Source organism: Schistocerca gregaria, chromosome X (assembly GCF_023897955.1).
Source record: "Schistocerca gregaria isolate iqSchGreg1 chromosome X, iqSchGreg1.2, whole genome shotgun sequence".
In the NCBI taxonomy this organism is placed as follows: domain Eukaryota; kingdom Metazoa; phylum Arthropoda; class Insecta; order Orthoptera; family Acrididae; genus Schistocerca; species Schistocerca gregaria.
In genome coordinates this window covers 629,609,575-629,626,409 of record NC_064931.1, presented here as the reverse complement: position 1 = coordinate 629,626,409, position 16,835 = coordinate 629,609,575, and the positions used below count along the sequence as shown (strand labels likewise).

The 16,835-nt window shown below is 37.7% G+C and overlaps 1 protein-coding gene across 4 annotated transcripts in view; it reads left to right on the top strand.

Annotated features, from left to right (window-relative positions):
* LOC126297787 (membrane-associated protein Hem) overlaps nucleotides 1–16,835 on the top strand; it is a 185,696-nt gene that overhangs the window by 162,996 nt on the left and 5,865 nt on the right. For all 4 annotated transcript variants that reach the window (XM_049988983.1, XM_049988985.1, XM_049988984.1 and 1 more), the window contains exons 20-21: nucleotides 6,985–7,069; nucleotides 16,507–16,730. In XM_049988983.1, the coding sequence (XP_049844940.1) occupies nucleotides 6,985–7,069; nucleotides 16,507–16,730 (309 nt within the window). The remainder of the gene's footprint in view (nucleotides 1–6,984; nucleotides 7,070–16,506; nucleotides 16,731–16,835) is intronic.

The following is a 16,835-nucleotide window of genomic DNA, read 5'->3' as shown; positions in this document are numbered from 1 at the left end:
ACCATTCACATCCAAAACAAAAATCCAGATACAAAGTGGGGCATCCATGACTTACTTGAAATTATGAGATTTAAATTTGTGCTAGAATAAACTGAATGAAGTACTCAAAGATACAGTGATTAAAAGCAAATAATTTTCACCTTATGTGGTCACATTTTTGCAGTTATTCAGTGTGGAAATGTGTGACATATCTGTCTACTTCTGTGCCAGGGAAGACAGTAGTCCAAATTCTGTTTTAGTTCTTATTTGGTCATTGACAGTTTTGTGAAATGATTATGCATGGTTCCTTATGCAAGTATTATTAAAAATTATTTTGTTAGCTTGTTTCCTGCCTTGATACTTCTCAAATGTATATTATTCAGTGACACTGTTGTGAAACCTGCAACAAGCAGCTCATGACATGTCTCACATGATATCTAGTGACAAAGCAGGTGTATAGAGGGACTTACTAGCAGTTTCTGTGCATATCACTCACTGCTGTCTTTGGTAATGGAGGCGTTTTGTCTGGGTTACGAAATGGATAACCCTTGAGCCGTGGACCTGTTGTTGTTGTGGTCTTCAGTCCCGAGACTGGTTTGATGCACCTCTCCATGCTACTCTATCCTGTGCAAGCTTCTTTATCTCCCAGTACCTACTGCAACCTACATCCTTCTGAACCTGCTTAGTGTATTCATCTCTTGGTCTCCCTCTACGATTTTTACCCTCCACGCTACCCTCCAATACTAAATTGGTGATCCCTTGATGCCTCAGAACAGGTCCTACCAACCGATCCCATCTTCTGGTAAAATTGTGCCACAAACTTCTCTTCTCCCCAATCCTATTCAATACTTCCTCATTAGTTATGTGATCTACCCATCTAATCTTCAGCATTCTTCTGTAGCACCACATTTCGAAAGCTTCTATTCTCTTCTTGTCCAAACTATTTATCGTCCATGTTTCACTTCCATACATGGCTACACTCCATACAAATACTTTCAGAAATGTCTTCCTGACACTTAAATCTATACTCGATGTTAACAAATTTCTCTTCTTCAGAAACGCTTTCCTTGCCATTGCCAGTCTACGTTTTATATCCTCTCTACTTCGACCATCATCAGTTATTTTGCTCCCCAAGTAGCAAAACTCCTTTAATCCTTTAAGTGTCTCGTTTCCTAATCTAATTCCCTCAGCATCACTCGACTTAATTTGACTACATTCCATTATCCTCATTTTGCTTTTGCTGATGTTCATCTTTAAGGGTGCAGTATTTCTTAAACATCAAATTTATTTGCATGATTCTGTTGCAAAAGTGTGTCATAAGTAGATTAGTGTCATTAAAGTCAACAACCATTTTGAAGAGTGGAGAGCTCCACTTACCATTGATGCCTCTTGTTAACAGTATTATTTATGGTGGGGTTTGAGAGCTCACCAATATTCTACAGTGTATCAGTGAAATATTGTAATGGAGCAGGAGACAATCATGCCTACTACACTATTTCAGCAAATAGTGCTGCATACTTTGTTATGAAAACTCGCTATAAAGACACAAATGTATTTGCACTACTGAAACTGAACTGCTGGTTATTAACAACTGGTAGCATTTTCTGATGAGTTTTATTTTCTACTTCATAGGACAGATGGACTTTGATCACATCCATAGAGAAAGATAGGACAATAATCACTCTGCAACCATGGTGGAAAAACATAATTATGAGGATGTGGTATTATAGTCTAAAGAAAATTTCTGTGCCATTCATCTGCAAAGAAGGCACACTTGCTTGATTTGGGTACAAATTTGTTCTCGGATGTTATGTTCACCCATAGTTTATATGTTACTTGGGAAGAGTACTGTTTTTCAGTTAAATTAATTTTTCTCTCTTATTCTAGGTACTTCATTTGTCCTAGATGCACTCACAAACCCTTTGATATTCACCCTTAGTTAACATTCCTTGGTTGGGTAATATCTTTCAGTTAAATAATCTTTTCTATCTCTTATTCTTTATACTTTATTTGTCCTAAATGCAGTCACAAGTGTATATGACATTACAAATAACTACACAATAAAGAGCAATAAACAAGTATTCAATCCTGAGAGAGAGAGAGAGAGAGAGAGAGAGAGAGAGAGAGAGAGTATTCTGCTTACCATAAAAAATAATAGCCAGTGAAGTGTAATAAAGTCTCAGTCCCAGTGCCAAATTTGGATTTCAACTACAGTAGCCATTCCAGGGTTTGTGGATCACTGTTGAGGGAAAATACCACAACCTTGAGAGTAACTGACAAGTTAATCATTTATTGTTGCCAGTCCATTATTACAAAATTGATCAGCTCTGTGCTGGGTGCTAGTTCCTGGGGGTATCTCTGCTTGGTGACTCCGTAGTTGAGTAGTAGCCCATACTGGAAGGAGCAGTCTCTAGTGACCCATGAGAATTGCTGTCAAGCCACAACACTAGATAATCTGCCATACTACAGGGCTAAAAGTTTCTGCAAATTACTGGAAGAACATGTTCAAAACTAAAGAGTGCTTCTGTGGTGGCCAAATTCTATAGATCTTAATCCAATTGAACATCTTTGAAATGAACTTGATCATTGTGTTCACTGTGTGTATCCTCCCTTCAGTATCTGTGGCAACAACTGTAAACAACATGGCTTCAAATGTCTGTGGATACTCTTCAGTACCTGAATGTCATTTCCAGTAAATCTTGCTCTTGTTTTTACTGATGATGGTAGTTACTGCTGATATTAGCAGATTATGGTAATGGTGGTGATGAAGATTATGATTATGATTATGATTATGATGGTGATGATGATGGTGATTGTGATATGACTTGATGCTGTGTGTGGAACACACTTTAACACCACCACAGCACTTGTTCCATGTTCACAAACAGCTTGTGCTATAACTTTTCCATTCACAAGGAATAATGTTGTAGCTTTTGCATGTCACCATTCATCCTTTTAGTACAAATATCAAGTGAATAAATGAAAATTGTGGACATTAATATTATGGTGTGCCAGCTTTTTACAAGAGTTTTTGATGATCTCACATGTTAAATATTGGTTATTTCTTTTACAGTATTTTAACTACTGAGAACTACTGCTCACATTACAAAGAGTGAAAGAAGTTGTTCAGGACGAAGACCTTAAGTGGTCACTCAAAACATTAAAGTTGTTTGTCAAACATTTAATTTTTATTGATAGATTATGAATTAGTTTTATGGCTTGTATTTTACACATCTTTAGGCCTAAGCTAGGTTCAGTACAAGCTAGTGCAGATCTTTTTTGTTTTGTTTTAGTGTGTGTGTGTGTGTGTGTGTGTGTGTGTGTGTGTGTGTGTGTGTGTGTGTGTGTGGATATCACAATGATTGCATTGCATTACATTACATTACATTACATGATCGTATTCTTTAGACCTCTCTGGGAGGTGTCTCTCGGATGTGAAAAGAAGTTTAAGACTTACATTTTATGTAAACAGAATACAATAGAATCGCTTAAAGTTGTGGAACATTGTAATATGAAAGTGATAATGAGAATTATTGAACTGGAAAGGTTGTGTGCATTTATGTCCAAAGGTAGTACAGGATGTTTCAGAAAGATTTGTCCAATTTCAGAAGTATGTATCTTCCACATTAATGAAAATAAGGCCTTGCTTATGAATACAATATTCTTATTTTCAATAAAACCATATGGTTGTGCAAGGATGTCTCTTCTATTATGCATGCACATACAACCTTCAGATACTTTTTACAATAATGTGTGTTTTGGATCAAAGTTTTCATTTGTCTTGTACAAATGTTCAATGTGCACTATACCAGATGCATGATAAACATCTAGACAACAGTCAAATTCATCTCATACTTTTACAAGCACAACTGGAGTTACTGCATTCACTGCTGTTGCATTGTGGTTAACGAAGAGTTGTTGGAAGGGTAGGCACTTAGACAGTATTTCACAAACTGCCACAAAAAGAATCACCTACAATAAAATCAGGTGATGTTGCAGACCAGTGGTACACTGCACATGCCATGTGCTCCTTAAGGCTGATCCATTGCTGAGGAGGCTTGTATCTAAGAAATGCTCTTCCATGCAGGGGCCAATGCAGTGGTGCTCCTTTTTTTACAGTTGTGAAAAAATGCCAGCTCTCCAACATATCCAGGTATGTGATTCTAGTAAGGGAGCGAGTGAGTGAATGATCTACAGGGGTTGGACAAAAAATATGGAAACACCGTGAGAAAAGCATGCTTGAGCATAAATGCAAATGCTAGCCAAGCCTTCAGGCTGCACTGTTGTATTTGACTAGAAATGGCGTTTATGCAATGTCCTCAATACATTGCAAGTGTCAGTTGCATTCATAACAGCTGTATGGAGCTAAGGACTTTGAAAACGGGCAGATTATTGGTGTTTGTATGGTAGGTGCTTCCGTAACAGAGGTAGTTGAAGTGTTTGGTGGTTTGAGAGTCACCATATTGAAGGTTAATACCACATAAAGGGAAAATGGAAAAACATCATCCACTAAGTCACTATGCGGCTTAAAATGTGTGTTGAGAGATCATGATGGACGGGCATTGAAGAAGATTGTGATGAAAAATAAGATGATGATAGCTGCAAAAGTCACTGAAGAACTGAATTTCGCTCTTGCAAACCATATCGGCACTATAGCAACACAAAGGGAGCTCCTTAAGGTGGGAACTGGAGGGGTAGCTGGAATTCCAAAACCACAAGTCAGTGATGCAACTGCCCATAACACGAAATTGGCACTGAAGCTATAGCATATGGACTGTGGCCTAATGTAAGAAAGTCATTTGTTCAGATTAGTCTTGTTTCATATTGTTTCCAACTTCTGGCCAAGTTTACGAAGGTGAGACATGGCAGGGGTTTGGCAAAGATGATTTGGGATACCATATTGCAGTATTTCCTGGGAACCATGTTTATTCTGGAAGGTCACATTACTGCCAAGGATTATGTGAGCATTTCAGTTGATTTGGGTCCATCCCATAGTACAGTGTTTGTTCCCCAATGCGGATGCAATGTTTCAATACAACAGGGCCTCTGTTCAAACATCTCACATCATCCAGGAATGGTTTTCTGAGTACAAGGATGAATTGTCATGTCTCCCCTGGTCACCACAGTAACCAGATCTCAATATTATTGAACCTTTGTAGTCTACTTTGGAGAGAAGGGTGCACGATCGCTATTCAACTCCATCATTGTCACCTGAATTTGCCACTGTTTTGCAGGAAGAATGGTATAAGATTCCTTTGAAAATCATTCTGGACCTGTATTTATCCATTTATAGATGACTGACAGCTGTTCTCAATGCGTACAGTTTTCCTACACTATTTTAAGCATAGTAATGTGTTGTGGTGTTTGTGGTGTTTCCATATTTTTTGTAGCTGCGTCTGGGAGACCCCTACCTGCAATCACATAAACTGGCTACTTATGGATGGCACCAAGATAAACTTCTGGTTTTGATGTCGAACTTAAAATCCACCCCAAGTTTCTATCTTCATTCACATAGTAGACGTGAAATTGGACAAATCTTTTTGAAACACCCTGTAGTATGTTGTTATGTATAATCAATGACAGAAACATTCTGTATTATGTTGCTATCATTGAATTTTATTGGTACTTAATTTTTCTGTGTTAATCATGGAAGAACACATTTTTGCGTTTTGTGTTTTTAAGTTATTAAAGTGACAGGGAGCATGTGATCACTGATTTACAAACCACACTGCATGCATTGTAGTCCTGAATGGTGATGTGGAGATGAGAGATTATCAAGTGACTGGTAGTGTATTCCCAAGGACTCTCACAAATGTGTGAAATGCCTCAGATTTGAAATTTTCAGTAGCACTCATACCATGTGTTGCAATTGCAAATAGCAAAACAATGGCAAATTCAGGTGACAGTGATGGAGTTGAAGCAAAATGTACAGGCATGACAAATGTGCCCGAGCCCCAAGGAGATTACCATCTCAAGAAACCAGCAGTATATTCCTCTCTGGGTGTGACAAGAGGACGTAGTTCTTGCTATGTGAGAATTGCTCACAGCAGTAACCTACGTCACTGGCCTTCTCTGTATCTACTCCCCTTGTGGCTCAAAACCTCATGCAAGTCTTCTTACTAGACATCTCTTTGGCAGCTTCTGTATCTGACATGTCAGATGTGTAACTCTGTTGTCTAAGATGACTGTGATGACTCATTGTGGTGTTATGTTTGTGTGGTTATGGATATGTTTGGAGTGAAAGGAAGGTAGATGAAGAACATATGGCCCTGCAGAATGTGAAGTGAGAAAAGGTGAACAGAAAAATGACTTATCACTTAAAAAAACATTATTGTAATTATAATCACCTAATTAACATGCTTTTGTTGCACTTTGTGTGCCACTTTCATAGACAGGCGTGTGTTAGGTGTGGATGACACAGTGGCTGTCTGCTGATATAGGCTTCTAAATGTTAACATGTTTCAGTACTGTTGTATTTGCTGGTTAACTGTTTCTCTGTTAGCTACATACTCAATTTGATTCCATTGTTGTGCTATATTTGAGAGTTTTGTGAATGCATCATCATTTCCCCATGATAACACCCATCTTCATCATTTCCCCATGGTATGATCTATCCTGTATCAGATACTGATATATCATTCTTTTGAATAGTGAGTCAGCTTGATGATTTATTATGAAAGCTACAGAACCATATGTACGATTCTACAGCTTGACAAGGCAGTCCATAACCCTGTAGTCACTCACTGTGTTTTTACTCAAATTGGACCATAAGAAGTAGATATGGATATTTCTCCTGTCTAGAAATGAAACCTTTTTTATTTAATAAACATCCCAAATTACTGTAGAGCATTTCAGAGGTTAATGGATCACACCCTCTGTAAAAGAGTAATGTAATGCAGCTATTTCTAATATACATCAGTGATTAAGATTGTATGAATTTTTTGTTGTTAGATTGGAGACATTCATTGCTCATCACTAATAAAGATATGCAATTTGTGTTTTCAGGCTGTTAGTGAAATGGCATCTGCAGCAGGATTGAGTTGCAAGGTTGATCCCACTCTTGTAGCTGCCCTTCGAAATCAAAAGAATGGTTTGTGTTTACATTTAAATAAGTTTAATAACCTTTTGTCTGTAAAAATGATGTTTATGCCAGTATGTGTCCATAGAAGTTCAAGTTAAGGTTTTATTACATAGCTGAAACTGTTGAAAGATTGTTTACTTATCATTTGCAGCGGCACACTTTTTGGCAGCATTCATCTAACATATATATACCGCCAAACTTTTATCCTCATTGTTGATTAAACTGTAAAATAGCATAATTGATTTTTTGGCAGATCGGAATGTTATATAGCATTATCACTATAGCAGCTAGGGGCTGGAAGTAATGCTCCCCATGGTCATGTAATTCAATAAAGTACAGATGCCCCCTGGACATGACAGATGTCAAGTATCTTAGAGAGGGGTGGGGGACATTACTGAGTTGATTTTGGTGAATCTAGGTTTCACAGTGTGGGTGAGAGCCACCAATTATCTGTTTCTGTTAGCTTTGTACAGGCTGCAGGAACCATCATGCAGACAGTGAAACAGTGTGTGTAACAGGAATCAGGGATCTTGGTTTACCTGTGTAGATAACGAGAATAGTAGAAATCTCAGTAATTAAAGCCTCAGACTGAATGAGGTGGATGGCTGTTGAGGCAAAATGATTATTTGTGACCATCCCTTGTGATCCTTGCCACACTCACATGTCATAATATATTCAGTCATAACTGGCTTGGTCAGATAATATAGGTGTCTCTGGATTGGCCCTTATATCCCTACTTGCTAATAGGGACAAAATGGTTCTCACTTTACAAATCCTTATTCCTTTCAGCAAGAGGGCACCTTTTTTGGAAACAATAACACTCATTCATCAAAGAGAGCATCAGCTCAAAAGAAACAGCTTAATGTTGACAGGACCACTGAATATTTTTCCGAATTTATTTTTCATTATCAAAAGAGGGGAAGGATTGTTTGAAAAGGTGTTACCATTGTATTTAAATAAATCTGAAACCTGTCTAACATTTTAACAGTGGAACGCTTTCAATGGAAACTCTTAGTTTTCATCAAGCGTAGTGTATCCACAGCATGTGGAGAATTCCTTGTCTTAAATAAGTAGCACTCTTTCAGAAATATAATGAAGTGTTACCTCTTGAAGGAATTTTATTTGTATAGATGCAAAATAAATAAAAATGTTGGAAAATAAGGAAGGGAAAGGTCTCAAGAACATTATGAAGAGAATGAATAATGAACTGGAGAAGACAGCAGTATTCCTGTTGACTATTAATGCTCCATCATTACATGAACACATAACATCACCAACCCGATATGCTATTTCAAGTAGTTTCTAGTAAATTTAGGTTAGGCAGAGAAGCTATATATGCCTCAAATTTCCCTCAATGACATCATTGTTTGCATTTGTGGCCAGATTAGCATTTAAAAAAATTGAATGGCACTACCAAGACCTTAGCAGTTGAAACCAGCACAAATATTTGTAATTACCAGGTTTACACACATTGGTGGTCTTTCTGCTAAGTCATTTGTTTACTGATGCCACTAAAACAAAGTTTGCTGGAAAATTTATGCTAAGGGCCACAAATTCAACTCTTCAGGCAGATTGAGAACTATCCAACAATTTGTTCCCATAAATGAAATCACTACTGCCTCCTTTGAAGGAAAAATATGCGAAAGAAAACAGAACTGCTGAAAGGAAGATTTCAAAACCCTCATTCCACATTTCAGTCTTTCTGAGTGACAGATTAGAGGATGGTGCATAAAATGTGACATGCTGGAGCCCAACAATGTGATCCACCATACTAATAATGTTATATTGTCAGAGTCTTTAGAATAGCTAAGAAGGCAGAATATTACCTGGTACAGTGAGGAATCTTTCTCTGCAATCAGGGTCAGATGGACAGCACTGCAAACAAATATTAAGTTGACATTGTCTAAGAATCACACATAACTATGGTGCATGATATACTATCCTACTATCAAGAACAGCAAGAAATGATTGTGGCAACAGTTTCTGAATTTAGTCAAGTATTCCAAACAATCCGCACATGTAAGGCAGACGATCAGGTAGATTTCATAGGTGGGTGTGAGGGTCCTGCTAGTGCTGTGAGGAGGAATGGAATTTTTCATATGAACAAAGGAGACATCACACACACCATTAAAAGAACTTTGTTCAAATAACTGTTACTGTCAGACAGGATCTACCCTTCCATTACCTGCAAGGGCTTGCAGAGAGGAGCAATTGGAACATTAGTTCTACAACTGATGAAGTTAACAGCTACCCATTCTAATTGTGGGAGCTTTATGTGACTTTGTCTGTAGCATGTGACGTATTATCAGATCATGATAAAATCCACTAGGCAGTGTTGTGGCATCTCAGTAAAAGTGTTAAAAATCATCCTCAATCTTTATAACTTCATATGCAATGTAGGTTACCCCAGGGTTGCTCTTATCAGCTATATGGGAAAAGACCTTAGAGCAGGTGATCAGCTGCCACTTGGCTGGATATTAGAATTTAATCAGTTCTGTAGTAAGTTTCAGTGTGGGACCAGAAGATGATTTTCCATAACTTATATCATAACCCTTCTGTAGGTGTCTCTACAACAGGCTTGTGCATGAAGACATCATCTAATTGATGATAGAATTATTAGGCGTATCATCCCCGGCAGCTTAACCCCCAGGGCTTCTGGGGATGCCTTCCTGTTTTTTCTATGGTCCTTCCTTTCCCCTTGTTACTTTATATCTAAAATTGCTGACAGTAAATCACATTTGTTAAATATAATGGTGTCCTTCAAGGTACTGTTTTTATTAAATGCGTGATGTTTGTGGTAAGAAGCTTCTAATTTGTTGATAACTTTTTAACAATTACTTCCATTATATTTTTAATGTCATTCATTTTAGAATTAGGAACACAGTTATAAATAATCAGTGAGGTTTTTCTGCTTTAATGTGTGTTCACCATATGAAATTTGGAGTGCCAGTTTCCATCAGTCATAGTACAAGAAGTGTATTAAAAAAGTATTCAGTACCCCAGCCATTTACTCAATATACTGTTGTTTGTCCACATGTGGAAAGACATATTGATAACACTGTAGGATTCTTGAAAATTAGTGCAACAGATATTGGTGTGTTATGCAGAGTCAGGAGTAGATCACCACCTTCATCTCTTGGAAACTTAAAAAAAAGAAAGTGCTCCAAATGTAGCTTTTTAAATAATATATCAAACATTATTCACAATTTTATTCCAGTTCGCACTTGTGTGTCGAAATGGAGGCTACCTCGGCCATGTCTTCAGGATCCACCTGTCAGACAAATTTACGTTTTACAACAGAGAGCTGCATATGACTCTAAAAGTGTTTAAGGCATGATCATGGGAAGAATTTTCGTATATGCTCCAGCTTTAGTGCCCTCCAGGTGATTCAGCACCAGAGTTAGCCAAAATTTGTTCAAATAATAAATCTCAAATATAGATAGGAACTATTATTCATTATTTGTGAATAACAAATAAAAATATTTGAAACATTATTTATTTAAATGGATAAAAGCATTTATTTGTCACGGGTGAATAAAATGGGATGTGAATAATATGTAAATTTGAAATCCGGAGATGTTTATTGCTTCTATTTTTTGTAACTAATAAAACAAATGTGCTACTGTTTGTGACTTTTAAATTAGTTTTCAGAACAACTCTTTTATTTTCAAGTATCTAATCTGAAAGTTTATTTGATGTTGGAAGATTTACCATTTTGGCAAGTAAATAAATACGTTCTTCTCACGCCAAAGAGGGTAGTTGAATCTACATCTGAAAATTGCATTTATCTCAGAATAAAGATGTAAGACTTTAATGATGATCATCTTTGGCGTAAAATTAGTTTTTGGTGTGGTTCCACAATGAAGTTCCATGTAACTTCGTAGATATATGTTTGGTAATGTAAAGCCTACTCAGTTTCTCCAAAATCACTTTATTAATTTCAGATGTCATCCAGCAGCATTTCAAAAAGCATTAAATTTTAGTTTAGTTTAGTTTTGTGATGCACTTCAGTTAATGCTGTTTTAGTAGACTTCAGATTTGAAGTCTGTTGGTGTTAGCCACAAGCAACATCTGAGTCATTACTTGGGTCACTCATTTTGTAGCCCTACAAGTATGAGAGAATTCCATAATTGTATCCATGAGACACACAGATTCGATAGTGTTAGCAATTTTGGTAAAGTGAGGAAAGTATTGCAGCTGAGTCTCTGTTGGCTGTGTTCTCATCTTTGCCTTGTTAGCACAGGGAGGGAGTGGAGGACGTACTGACAAGTACAGAGGTAGTTGAATTGGCTGCACCAGTATTGTGAACTTCTAAGGCCATTTGCTTACTAGGCATACTTATGTTAGTTTTATTATGCTGCAAAGCGACAAAAGCAGTGCTTGACTCGAACATGGATTGAACACTGCGTTGCTTTACTAGGCATTGTTCTACTCAAAATTGTTAGAGGGGAAAGAAGTGATAGGTGGCAGATTAAGTGCTAGTAGCAACAAGGAATTGAACCCCAGACCTTTAAGAGTCCTATTCCGCAACTTAACTCATTGAACTGCGCCCCTCTCCCCCCTGCTCCCCTCCCCAACCTTCCTTCTCCACTTTTTTGTGTCTTGCACCACTGAGAGATACTCCTGTACCACCTATTAATAAATTGTTTAGCAAACATTCAAACAGAAACCAGAAACTATGCTGTGCCACATGAATGAGCACTGGTTACAGATGACAGAGCTCTGTTCAACAAGTAAACAAGGAAAATTTGATGGTTTTCTACATTATTCATTATTTAAGTTATTAATAATAAATAACAAATAATTATTTTTGTTCAGAGAGGAATAATCTCTTTAAAATTTTCGAATTATGTATTTATTTGAATAATTATCTAGGTAGAAATCTATTCAAATAATGCCCATCTCGGTTCAGCTGGTATCCCCAGCAGAGAAAATGCAGTAGACAGTTCACAACATTTTTTTCATAGCTGTACGAAGCAGGGGAATAACATAGCGTTCTGCTGGGTACTAGAACAACAAGCAAGTTGACACTTTAGTCAAGAAAGCTTGTCAGTGACACACTGTACACAACTGTGCTGTCCACAAGAAAGATGTTGTTGCAGCCTGATGGGAAGATGAGTAGTTTAGCTGTGGTTGCATAAACCAACTGTCCAGTTACGGCTTTTACCCTTCCAGACTCAAGACCGGTACTGAAATGCAGTGGCATCCCAGTGACTATTTTAATTATGAATTATACAACTGTCAAGTCCTGCAAGGTAGCCACAGTAATAATTTAAGGATCAGTTCCTGTGATTACTACTCTATAACAAGAGTGTGCAGTGTTGGGTATCAATATTAAGTTTAGTGGTTGCACACTGAATTGTCCAATTCAGCATAGCAGTCTCTCCCCTCTCCTCCTGTGAACCATGACATAAGAAACAGTTGCCAAATAGATGGTGCCCTTATTACATGTGTTATGATTGATCCAAGAATACCACCTCATATCTGGCACAGAGAAATGGCCTTTTTCCAAAATAATAGACTGTTGCTCTCAGTTCATCTCTTGTTCATTGAAACCAGACAGTATTTATGGATTGTAAAAATGTTTCTTTGGCAACATATCAGATCTCATTGTAACTTTCTCGCAGTATTTTATGGGTGCAACTGACCAACATCTTCAGTACAGCGAACACAGTGCTGAGTAGTGACCAAGCCTCCTATTCATGACAGTCTAAGAAGAAAACACTCTGGTGTGAAATACACAAAATTTTGAGACCAATAGCAAAGATTTCCTGATCAGCAGTGGTGAAGGCAGCTATGCCACCTGTCAAATGATGAACTAAGAGCTTTGATGTTGTCGTTACTTTTCACCATATATATAAGTGACCTAGTGGATGACGTTATGTTCCTTGAGGCTTTTCACAGATGATGATATTGTATACAGAGATGACACAATGCTATAAAATTGTAGCAAAATTCCAAAACACAACTTCAGAGGACCGAAACATGGTGCAGGGCTTTGATATAGATCCTCATCATAAACAATTGTGGGATATTGTGCATAAATGGCAGAAAGACCCATTATTGTGTGATTACGCAATTGCAGAAAATTCTCTGCAAGCAGTCACGTCCATAAAATAAGCAGGAGTAAGCATATGGAGTGATTTAAAGTGGAATGATCACATAAAACTAGTTGCAGGTAAGGCAGATGCCAGACTGAGATTCATTGGAAGAATCTTCAAGAAGTATAGTCCACCCACAGAGGAAGTGCCTCTTTCAACCAGCACCTGAATATTGCTCTTCTCTATGGTATCCATACCAGGTAGCATTGATAGTGGAAATGGAGACGATCCAAAGAAGAATGATTTGTTTCGTTACAGTTTCATTTAGTAAGTTTGAAGGCATCATGGGGCCACTCAGCCAACTACAGTGGCAGATGCTGCAAGAGAGCTGTTCTACATCACATTGTGGTGTACTGTCGAAGTTCAGAGTGCCTATCTTCCTAAAAGAATCAACCTATATATTGCCCCCATCCTACGTATTTCATGAGAAAAGACTATGAAGGTAAAACTGGAGAGATTTCAGCTTATACTGAGGCTTACCAACAATTATTCTTTCCACAAATAATTCATGACAGTGGTACACAAAGTACCCTCCACCACATACTTTAAGGTTGCTTGTGGAGTATAGATGTAGATGTAGAAAATGCTGCTGTCCACAGATGGCATCAACCTTGCTAATCCTGTAGCATGTTGTGGAGTAATGACAATTTTTTACCTCGCAGAATACTGCTTAGGGTTTGGTTTTCCTGTGTATGTTTATGATAGGGAATTCTTGCTGTGTTGTGTAAAACAAGTTCACATATTCTTTACATGTTTGTATGGTCTTTTGATATTGCAGCACTGAAGTTATCAGATAGTATAACAAAATGTATGATCATTTCAAAGCAGTTGTAAAGCACTGTGTCATTGCTTAACTATAAGTGTCTGTTATCTACAGTTAACTATGTCTTACGACTGACATAGGCTTAAAATCTAGGAAAAGCATTGGTTGCCTTACTAATACCAGAATCTGGAGTAAAGCCAGGTCAGTGTAGAAAGTTAATAATAGTGATATTGTGCTTGTTTACTTACACGAAATCACAGCTGTAGCAGTTTTTATTCAATTTTGTTTTGTTTTTATAATTCCATCTGACTTTACTGCTGCTAGAGAAAAATCATCTTGGACCTCGACTTTCATGGCTTTTCACATGTTGTCTCCTCCTGTATGATGATTTTGCCAGGTTAAAAAAGGTCATAAACAAAAATATTGAAAATTTAGAATGGTTAAGGAGACTCATACCGATCAGCCAGAACATTATGACCACCTACCTAATAGCTGGTATGTCCACCTTTGTCACGAATGACAGTAGTGATGTGTCATGGCATGGAAGCACTGAGGCCTTGGTAGGTCGCTGGAGAGAGTTGGCACCACATCTGCAAACACAAGTTGCTTAATTCCCGTAAATTCCAGGGAGGGGGCAATGAGCTCTGATGCCTTGTTCAATCGAATCCCAGATGTGTTCAATCGGGTTCAGATCTGGTGAGTTGGGAGGTCAGCACATTAGTTGGGACTCACCACTGTGTTCCTCGAACCACTCCATCACACTCCTGGCCTTGTGACATGGCGCATTATCTTGTTGAAAAATGCGATTGCCTTCAGGAAACATGGTTGTCGTGAAGGAGTGTACGTGGTCTCCAACCAGTGTATGATACTCGTTGGTCATTGCGGTGTCTTGCACAAGTTCCACAGGACCCATGGGTGCTCACATGAATGCTCGTCAGAGCATAATGTAGCCACCGCCAGTTTGTCTCCTTCCCACAGCATAGGTTTCAAGGAGCTGTTCCCCTGGAAGATGACGGATTCACGCCCTGCCATTGGCATGTTGATGTAGGAATCAGGATTCATGTTACACTCTGCCACTGCCCCAACGTCCAATGTCAATGGTCATGTTCCCATTTCAGTTGTAGCTGTTGATTTCATAGTGTTAACATTGGCACATACATGGGTCATCAGCTGTGGTGGCTCATCATTACGAGTGTTCAGTGCACTGTGTGTTCAGGCAGATTTGTATTGTGATCAGCATTAAAGTCTGATGTAGTTCCACCAGAGTTTGCTGCCTGTCCTGTTTTACCAGCATGGTCAGCCTACAGTGTTCGACACTTGGACATGGTTTCACCTTGATTCCGCCACCTGATAAGTCATGCAGTTTCTGAAATGCTCATACCGAGTCTCTTGGCCATCACAATTTGCTCTCAGTCAAACTCGGAGAGATAGCGCACCTTCCCCGTTCTACACACGGACACCCCATTCAGTGATACTACATGCATTGTGCTTTTGTCTGACTAGCAGTCATTCCTCGCCAGGTGACGCAGCTATCACCTGGATGGGTTTATATCAGTAGTAGATCACTGGTAATATTGTTCTGGCTGATCAGTGTGTATCTGATGCACAAATTTCGCAGTATATGTAAAATTATCTTGGCTTGGTGGCTGAGTGATAAAGTGCCCGATTATGGATCTGAAGATCTCAGGATTGATTTCCGTTCAGTCCCAGCATTTTTGTGTGTCACTTGTTGTTTATTTCACTTCTGGCAATGTTTGTAGCTGTGAAAAATGCCAGTGTGCACCTTGGTTTAGATGCCAGATTAAAATGTAGGTCCTTCTATAAATTTCTGTGTAAATCAATTTGAATGTCGGAGGAAGGCAATTGTGCCAAGAGAAACACTGTAGTGTTCAAACCAGCCTTCAGGTTGATGGCAGCTTTACCTTTTTCATGTGAAATTATGTATGCTTCACTTTACATCTCTTAGCATTAAAGCCGTATAGAAGTTATTTATAGCTACAATTACAGGAAAAGAAAGTTATCAGTATGAAAGAAAGAAATAATTCACCTACAGAACCTAAATTCAATAAACCCAAGAAAGAAGTGCAAACACAACATAGTTTAAATATAAAAACTTCATCTTCTGCTCTGTCTTTAAAGTATAATTAGACCAATTTTTAGATCCTCCTCTTACTTCTTGTGATTCTGTTTTATTAAATACAAATTTATAGCCAACAGTGTTTACAACACTGTTTGAAATAGTGTTATTAAATTCTTTGACTTAAACCGTTACTACAGACCTCATGCTTTAACGATCCCTGAAAGCAAATTATGCTTCACCAAAAGTGTTTTATTTATTTATTTAATTTGTCTTTCATAAGTGTTTTTAATCTGCTTCAATACCTTGGAAAGGTAACAGTTCATACTTTTATTTTTATTAAGTAACACAAGTAGTGTTCATTGATAAAAGATTTAAATATTATTTTAAACCAGCCTGTTGTTTTTAAAAAATAGTTTGAATGACTAAAATTTTTGAATATTTTTGTATTACATGGGCAAATTACTTTGAAATATTAACATGGCTATTTCTTTTTGTTTCAAAGATTCAGAAGAAGATGACCACCTAGTGGCATGTTTGCTGATGGTTTTTGTGGCTGTGTCAATCCCAAAATTAGCTCGCAATGAAAATTCATTTTATCGAGCATCACTGGAAGGACATGCCAATAATATACATTGTATGGCAGCTGCTGTAAACAACATTTTTGGTGCACTTTTCACAATATGTGGACAAGGAGATATGGAAGACCGAATGAAAGAATTCCTCGCTGTAAGACCAGATGCATTATTTATTTATATTAGAAATTTTCACCACTTTAATGATAAAGTTAGTTTTGAAAATTAAGTAAAATACTTTTCTTATTTTGAGACATTT